Source organism: Protobothrops mucrosquamatus, unplaced genomic scaffold (genome assembly GCF_001527695.2).
Source record: "Protobothrops mucrosquamatus isolate PMUCROS unplaced genomic scaffold, P.Mucros_1.0 scaffold1036, whole genome shotgun sequence".
Lineage (NCBI taxonomy): Eukaryota > Metazoa > Chordata > Lepidosauria > Squamata > Viperidae > Protobothrops > Protobothrops mucrosquamatus.
Window position 1 is genome coordinate 146277 of NW_015387268.1, and position 8762 is coordinate 155038.

The window sequence follows — 8762 nt, forward strand, 5'->3', positions numbered from 1 at the left end:
GAGATTTGCATTCTGGTTAATCTTTCATTGTGACAGATATGCATCTAAAAGTGGCTTGTTCTCTTTCTTTGTTGTTGTTCTAGTGAGAGAATGGCTATAAATCAAGACAGCACCAAGAAAGAAAAATCTAATATCTATTAAATATTAACAACAAATTAATGATAAATCATAGAAAAACAGTGGAAACATAATACCAGAAGAACATAAGTTTAAACCACAACAAGGAAAGAGTGCTGAGTAAAAGATAGATCAGAAACTAGTCAAGGCATAATCAGTGCTAAAAGCAGGCAGATTAATTCTTAAATTACATCTTTCCCATCATAAGAAACTCTAACTTTCTAAATATTAACCCTAAGGGGGAATAAGGTGGAACCTGCCACCTTTTGGTCCCAGGTTTGCATTAAAGTCTCAGGATGGTAGAAAGCGGAAAGGAGAATCCAGGAGCAACAAGCCTCTTCCTTTCAGCCCAGGAGGCTGCCCAGCCCCGTGGCCGCCACTCTCTTTGGCCAAAGCCAGAGGTGGGAAGAGTCCAGTCTCTGGCCTTGAGAGCCTGGCTGGAGCAGCTCCTTTCTGAGGCCCCTGATCTCACCCCACCCCCACCCCCAGTTCCCATCAGGGCCAGAGCCCAGGAGCTAAGGTGCTCCCCCCCACACACACACCCTGGCTCAGTCGCTGAAGCCTCTGCCTTTTATTCTAGTGAGCATGATTTGGGAGAGGACATTTACGATTGTGTCCCGTGTGAAGATGAAGGAGACGACATCTACGAAGACATCATCAAAGTGGAGGTGCAGCAGCCCATGGTGAGGAGCCTGGCTGAAGGGAGGAGGGAAGACTCAGACTCCTTCAGCCCCTCCCTTTCCGAGATGGCCCCTTTGGAAGTTGGGAGCGGGCTGGGGTGGGGAGGTCGTCCTTGGACCTTCTTCAGTCTTGACTCCCCATCCAAGAGCTCCTTTGGCTGTCAGAGTTCCTGCTCAGTGCCCTCTCCCCATCTTCTGATCCATCCTTATTGCTGAAGGTGCCTGTGGAGGAGGAATCCCTGTGGCAGAGGAAAAATGTCCTAAGAAGCTGAATTTGTGAAGAATGCATCAAACAGGAAGCAGATCACAGGCTGCTGCCTTGATGCATTGTCTGCCTTCCAGTAGTGGAGGCTACGGGGACAATCGGTGGCTAAGCTAACTAAATTATTTGCAAGAGGAGTAAGATTAGTTTGTTTCATACCCCTGGGGTCTCAGATCTGCCAAGAATTAAAGAGATCTAAGGCTCTTGTTGCAAAACTATCTAAAACTGGGGGCAGGAACGAAGTTTCTTGTCTTCGTAGCTCTGGAATAAGCATGAGAATCAGCAGGAAAGGGCTTAGAGAAGGAGCACTGAAAGCCAAAGCTGCCACAAACGCAGCCCTCCCTCCTTCAGGCCACTGTAGGGAATTCACGCTCTGAAAGTTGGGGGAGAAACAGACCCACCATGTCAGATGAACCCAGACGGTGCTCCCTGTCTGCTCCTGGGTGGATTGCTTCTCTTTCTGAGCAGGGGGGGGGGATTTTGTCTTGCCCTCTTTCTCTCGTTCATCTGACGGGCAGGTGGGCCCAAAAGCAGCATGGAAAAAAAGGCTGCCCCCAGCGGGTGGGGAACCAGGTCTTTGATTCTCATTCTCCACAACCGTCGGTTACTTAGCTGCAGAGGAGGGCTGCAGGGGGTCCTCGGAGGGGCAGAATCCTCCAAGATACTTCTAGCTGGCAGTGGTAGAGTAGCACCCGGTTCCTGGGAGATGTGCAGGGAAAGCGGATTATTTAGCAAGACCAGGGAGATTCTCTTGCATTTCACAAAGACCTCTTATACTTCCTTCAGTTTTGAAAACAGAGGAAGGTAAGCAGGCTGTTTATTATGCCAAACGTAACCATGCTTCACTCTGCTTGTTATCTATACATGCTTCAGATCCGGTATATGCAGGTAAGTTTCTCACTGTAAGTGAAGAGGGGTCCCTCTCTCCTTCCCGGGTCTTTGGGTGCTAAAAAAAGCCCCACTTCCTAGCTCTGTACCCAACATTAATGCAACCCCACAAATCCAGTGAGCTCCTGCCTCAAGAGTTAAGGGTGCTGGAGGCACAAGGGTGTCACCGAGTCAACTTCACCCTCTTGAAAGGATTGATGGAAATCCTTCTCCACTCGCCTCCTAGATGTTATTGGTAGCTGCCGCGAGAACCATTCCTGGTGTGCAGAATTGGACTCGGCTCTTATTCTGTCTGTTCTCCCCGTCACACAACATCATTGTTATATGCGGCAGAGAGAGAAGGCAAGCAGCAGAAGCACTGGCTCTACTGAATATTTTGGAGCATTGCTTTGTTCATTGATAAACTCGCCTGTTCTCCAAGGTCCCTCCCCATCTTTGGACAGCTGGCCTGCAAGAATTTGGGGGGGAAAACCGGTTTGGGGAGGGGAGAGAATCGCCATTCTGGTAGAAGGTGCTGAAAGCACAGCTTGCTCTGTGGTGGATAAGTAAACACCTGATTCCCCCCTCCCTCCTGACGGTTGAGGATGAGTTTGGATCTCAGCTGATCTTTCTCGCCCTCCTCCGTGTTTCACTGTGGCACCCTCAAATCTTGGGTGGCTTTGCAGAGTTCAGCCCCAGGCAGATGGTCCAGCTTTGGTCCTTGCTGAGAAGGACAATATAGGTTGGCCTTCCCATAGGTGCCTCCCCCCATCATGAAGGCCACAGGCAGGGAGACATAGCAGGAAGTCAAGCAGGCAGGAGGGGTCTCTCGGGCCTCAGGCTTGGGGTGGGGAGCAGCCCTTCCCCAGTCTGGCCTCAGGCTGTCCAATCCTCTTTCCCTCTTGGGGAATCCATCCATCTTTCAGTAGAAAGTAATTTGGCAGCAGCCTCTCTCTTCTAATGGATCTCTGTGAGTTTGCTGGAGATCCATTCGTCTAGAATGATCTTCTTTGCCTTGCTGGGTCTTGTGGCTTTAGAAGATGCAGCCCAAAGTTCAGGGAGATCCTTCGACTCGCATCGCTGCCTGCCACCCAAGAGTGTTTCAGTGATGCAGATAGGGACCGGTGGACGTCCGTGTGGAAGTCCTTCCTCTCCACCCCAGGGCCGCCTCTGCAGGCGGGGTGGGAACAGTCCCCAGAGCCAGTTCAGAGCTGGGCGTCCTTGGAGGAAAACGCTTTGACCGGAATGCTGGCCCCTCCCACCCTGGGCCTTGGGGCACCAATTTTTTGTGCTGCTTCCTATAGAAAATGGGCATGACAGAAGATGACAAGAGGAACTGCTGCTTGGTAGAAATCCAAGAAACCGAAGCCAAGTACTACAAGACCTTGGAGGAGATCGAGAAGGTGAGTGAGGGGCTCCTCTGAAAGGTCAGCCTTCCCGAGCAGACCTGGGTCAGCCTCTGGGCTCCTCTGTCTCTGGAGGGAAGACTCAAGCAGGCAGAGGCTCCCGGCTGACTCTCGGAGTGGAGTGGCTTTCTGAGAGTTCAAAGGTCACACTTTCACACACAGAAGGGACCGTTGTAAGCAGAAGGTCTTATCATGTTCTACTTTGCTTTTGCAGAACTACATGAATCCATTAAGGCTGATCTTGACTCCACAAGACATGGAAGCCATATTCATCAACTTGGAGGTAACGTCCCTGGGGTTCTGTTCGGCTTTACTATCGAGGCTCTGGGCACGGCAGGCCAGCAGCTTCTGGTTTACAGCAAGCCCTGGGAACCAGCCCTATTTCCACATGCTTCCCCCAGCAAATTGGTTTTTTGAATCCTGATCAGTAATGACAAGCCGTACTTTCTTTTTTAAGCAGGTGAGGATTCAGATTTAAAATATTTTCCTAATATGTTTTCTTTGTTTCAGGACCTTATTAAAGTGCACTTCAACTTTCTCAGATCCATTGATGTCTCCATGATGTCTGGTGGAAGCACCTTGGCCAAAGTTTTTCTTGAATTCAAAGAAAGGTAAGAAGGGAATTGAGGGGAGCTGGGCTGGGAAGGGTGAGCCCCAGGTGTTTCTAGTGGAGAGGGTCCTGGGAGACCATTTCCAGGAATGTTCCCAAGATTAAGGTATGATGGAGGTATGACACTGTGTTGTAGTTCTGAAGGAAACAAGAACACCCCAGATGCAAAAAGACACAATGCAAAAAGGTCCAGTCTGCCAGTGTGGTGATGGAACTGTGAGAGGTTTACATCTCAGTGTTAAACTTTGATTGACCAGCATTTGTTCTTGATTCAGAAATTAATAGCCTCAGTGCTAGCTAGTGCCCTTACTGGGCTCTCCTTTCTGGCCGGGAAGTGACTTTTAAATAGAGATGGCAGAGCTAGGGAGAGAAAAATTTGAAATGCCTTCATCTCTTGTAAACTGCCTTGAAGAAACCCTATTTTGGAAATGAGGGATGCCGTTTTCCAAGAACTTTTACCACACGGTCCAGTTTTTCTCTCAAGAAATAGAACGCCTTCAATGCTAAAAAGGTCCTTTCAATCTGCTGCTATTCTTCGGTCATTTAGTGTCAAGCTGTTGTTTCTGTTTCAGTTTCTGTTTGAGTAGAAACTGTTAAGAGCCATGGAAGCCTTCAGTTGGTGTTATGGCCAGCTGCAGACATGCAGGTAGAATGGAAGCCTTGAACATTCCATGTGGGATCCACTTCCCAGGGAGAAAATGAACACAAAATAGTGCGTTGTACTTGTGGAAAAGACATGACATTCCTAAAGTAGTTGGAAAAGGCCACGCCGTGCATCTCAAGTGCATCGCAGAGGCTGCAGTTTTCAAATTTTTAGAAAGGTCGTTCCTGTTTATTCTGCATGGAATCTTAACGTCCACCTTAAGTCCACGGGGGCGTTTCAGGGAAGATCCAGAACAGCCCAAAGAGCACCTGGAGTGTGCTTGGCCTTGAGGGGAGACAGGAGGGGCCGAAAGAAGTGGGAGAACCAGTCCGGGCCAGGAGCAGTGATTTCAGTTGCAAGGAGGGAGATGAAGCTCTTGATGGAAAGAGCCGTAGGGTGGCACCCGCGACCCAGCAGCTTTGCCAGGGAGCCAACCGCTCTTGCCGAAACAACCGAAACAAAAGCGTTGCAACCTTGCACTTCGGTCTCTCCTCCTTTGGGCCACGTGTGAGATATTGCGGTGCGTGTAGAAAATGGGGGGAGGGGGGCTTGTCTCGTGATGCCCCCGATGTCATATAGGCATACACAGCACTCTCTCTCTCACACTCACACACACACCCACACACACACCCTGTGCAGATGCCACAGGGGGCTTCCTGTCAGCGAAGGTATTCGAGCCCTCGACTCCTGCCCTGAGCAGCGCTGTGCTCGACGGCCTCAGCGACGCATGGCGGCTGCAGGGCTTGGGGAAGAGGCACAACAGCCCCTCTCGCTCTGCTTCTTCTTCGCAGGCTTCTGATCTATGGCGAGTACTGCAGCTGGATGGAGCACGCCCAGAGCACCCTGAACCATCTCCTGGCCAACCGAGAGGATGTCCGGCAAAAAGTTGAGGTAACTGAGGGCTAGGAAACAGAACCATATGGCACTTTTCTCCATTTCTGATATTTCATTCTTTCTGTAAAACTGCCGAGGCTCTCTAAATTATTATTAGTAGTATTTACTAAATTTATATGCCTCCCCTCTCCCCTACAAGGTGACTCTTGAGCAGTGAGTCTTCTCTGTTTTTCCTCTGTCTCGTGGCTGCTTAAGCAATGAAGAAAACCCATCAAAATAATAAGTTTATGAAAAGTAGTTTATTAAATGAATGTGCCTTCCAACTCCCAGCAACTCTGAGCGGTTTACAATTGAGAGAGCATTTAAAAAGGAAAACAATTGTAAAAACGGAAACAAAAAAACAAAATAATGGCAAGGAAATAAACCCAGAGGGGAACAGAAAGAAAGAAAGAAAGAAAGAAAGAAGGAAGGAAGGAAGGAAGGAAGGAAGGAAGGAAGGAAAGAAAGAAAGAAAGAAAGAAAGAAAGAAAGAAAGAAAGAAAGAAAGAAAGAAAGAAAGAAAGAAAGAAAGAAAGAAAGAGGCTCCTAGTGAAGAAATAGCAGAATGATGAAGGCACTCCATGAAAAGGGAAGTCAACCACTATGATGAGTAGACCTGCTCCCCGGGTCCCCCGGAGTTCTCCCGCTCTCTTTGGGGGATGGGATGAACGCTACAGCTTCCAACTCTTTTCAGGGCAGTTTCACAGGCTCCCTGTGGTGGTTTTGCTGGTTTGGGGCAGGACCCTGAGTCGCCTTCTGTGCTGGCAGCTCAGTGCCCCTCCTTCCCACACCTGAAGCAGCCAGTGGATCATCAGCGTGGGCTCTGCTCACGTGGCCCCAGTTTTGGGGCCTCTTTCTTTTCAGGGGGGATCTTCACATGTTCATGGCTCGGCTGGTATCTTAGATCGAGGCAGGTTGATTTCCACTTCCTCTGCTAGGACATACCAGCCACGGAGGTTGAGGGGGGGGGCACCTCTGGAAAGGCATGTGTTGTAGACCTCATCACTTAGCCCGTCTCAGAAACATCCAATCCGGATGTCTTCTGCCAGTCAGTCAGTCAGTCAGTCGGCAGGCCAGGTCGCAAAACTGCTGGGTGTACTTCCCCCCCCCCCGCCCCCTTGCCTGGTGGCTTTTATGCGATCTCTGGCTTTGAAGTGCTTCCAAAGTGCAGCCATGAAACGGTCGAGGTTTCTCAGCTCCAAGGCGTCATCATTGTGGAGGTTGACCATCCGTTCAGCTGCGCCCCCCTCTAATGCCATGGTCACACACCGCACCTCAGCCCCTTCGGTGGGTATTTCCGGGTCATACTCTTGCATGTATGTCCAACACTTGTGCCAGGAAGACCTCCAGTTGCTTTGGGTCTCCACTGGACTTTACTCCCAGAGCCGGTTTCTTGCACCCTCTCTGCCTTGCTGGTGCTGCTCCTGCAGCCGGTGGCAGTAGTAGTTGCCCCCTCGCTTGCCGTGGCTGGAGTTGGCTGGTCAGCAGGATGTTCTATCTACCCAGTCTAGGGCTTCTTGAGCTACCAAAAGCCCCCCTCAGGAACTTTATAGCTTGCTCCAGCATCTAGTCCTCTCGCTGTGGCTCACCTGCGCTCAATTCTTTCCCCAGTTCCTCCAGCTCTAATTGGGTCTCTCACCAGCAGCTGTCACAGCCCCCACGAGTGAATGTCTCTTCCCATTTCTTTTTCCAGACTCCAAGGGACCATTGGGGTCTTGGTGGGTTGTCCTCTTCCAGCCATCTGGATAGATCTAGCCTCCAGGAGGGGGTTTCGAGGATGCTTCCCCCAGGCCTTGATCTCTTCCTGGTTGCTCCCTTAAGCCGACATCATTTTCACGATCCCCATGGTAGAGGCAGTTTCCCCTCTGGGTTGACCACAACTGCACAGCTGGCTTAATGTCAGACCTGCTCCAATCTGATCTCTTAGGAAAGAAAAGCCTTCGACTCCATTTGGTGAAAGCAAAGGTTTTTTTTTTTACTAAGATGTTGGTTGCAGTAAAGTCAAGCCAGGTCTGAAATCCACGCTTGCTGGATACAAAAATAAAATGTAGGTTTGCCCCCCCAGCCCATCCTTTCCCCCGTGACCAGTCCATTTCCAGCCAACCGGAGCTCGCCAAGATGTTTTGAGAACTCTGACAGGTTTGGGGGTAATCCGCTTATTTCTCAGGTGCCTGGCCTTGGGATCCTGCTCTAGTCCTTCTCACCCGTCATTCCCCCCCTCCCAATTTCCTATCACACACACACAAAGCTTTATTGCCCTTTCATCATTCCTCCCCCTTCTTTCCCTTTTCATCTTTCTGCCCCTTCTTCATTTGATGGCAGGATGCCTGTGAGGCCTCAAGCCGAACCAGGCAGAGTTGACTGCAACTTTATGCAAAGCACAGAAGAAAGAGTGGGAAGCCCAGAGCAGAAGAAATTAAAGGCAAAAAAGGGAAAAGAAATAGAGCTAAAACTATTTTTCACCAGAACCATATTCCACAACATTTCTTCTACCCCACGGAGAATCCACTTCTTGTATTGTCTTCTCTTCAGGATCTCCTAACTCATCAGTCCCACCCTGACTTTGCCCCTCTTCTCCTTCCTCTTGGCCGGTTCACCTTCCTTCCTATGTCCTCAGATGTGGCATGGCATGTTTAGCCTCTTTATGGCAGAAGGAAGAAGCCATATAGATAGGGAGATTTTCTCATTCCAGTGCCCAAAAATGAAACCCAGATGTCAGTCAGTGCTCCCAAATTTAAATTCTAGCCTTTTTCTTCTGTCTGTCCTGAGTCAACAGACGCTCAGCCGTTCCCTTCATGGCCTTGAAAAGCACTTGATTGGTGCTGACCTAATGGAACCCTCTTGCTTGCAACTGGTTCCTACCCACCGCCCTCCTTCTTTCTGCTACCCTCGCTGGCTGAGGAGTCCTTGGTGCTCTCCGAGTTTGGTGGTTTTCTTACAGATGTTTCATCACCCAAACTAGGTAACTTCGTCAGTGCAACCAAGCTCAGAGAGCCCCAAGGAGCCCTCATTTCAACCCTGAGCTACAAATATTCTCCTCCATCAGTGCCTTCTAAGCAGTCCACTCCCACTCCATTCAGCTTCTCTGTTCTTCCTGACAGTTCCCTCTACTGCCTTCTAGCGGAGTCACTCGACTGGGAGATGGGCGGCAGAAGCGCCCTCTTGTCCCATTGGTGCAGTCAGTGATGCTCCTTTCAGCAGAGCCCAGCACCCTCCCACTGCTTCGCCATTTGCCTGCTTTGAAATGGCTTTTCCCACAGAAACTGAGAAGCCCAAATCCCACAAGGCCACACGCGTCACACTT

General features: G+C 49.9%; 1 protein-coding gene across 5 annotated transcripts in view; it reads left to right on the forward strand.

Annotated features, from left to right (window-relative positions):
• VAV2 (vav guanine nucleotide exchange factor 2) overlaps positions 1-8762 on the forward strand; it is a 109958-nt gene that overhangs the window by 81857 nt on the left and 19339 nt on the right. For 4 of the 5 annotated variants that reach the window (XM_029284857.1, XM_029284856.1, XM_015819971.1 and 1 more), the window contains exons 5-9: positions 698-800; positions 3231-3329; positions 3547-3615; positions 3843-3943; positions 5377-5476. In XM_029284857.1, coding sequence (XP_029140690.1) covers positions 698-800; positions 3231-3329; positions 3547-3615; positions 3843-3943; positions 5377-5476 — 472 coding nt within the window. Of the gene's footprint in view, positions 1-697; positions 801-1932; positions 1948-3230; positions 3330-3546; positions 3616-3842; positions 3944-5376; positions 5477-8762 lie in introns of all 5 variants that reach the window. The other variant, XM_015819970.1, reaches the window with a different exon arrangement.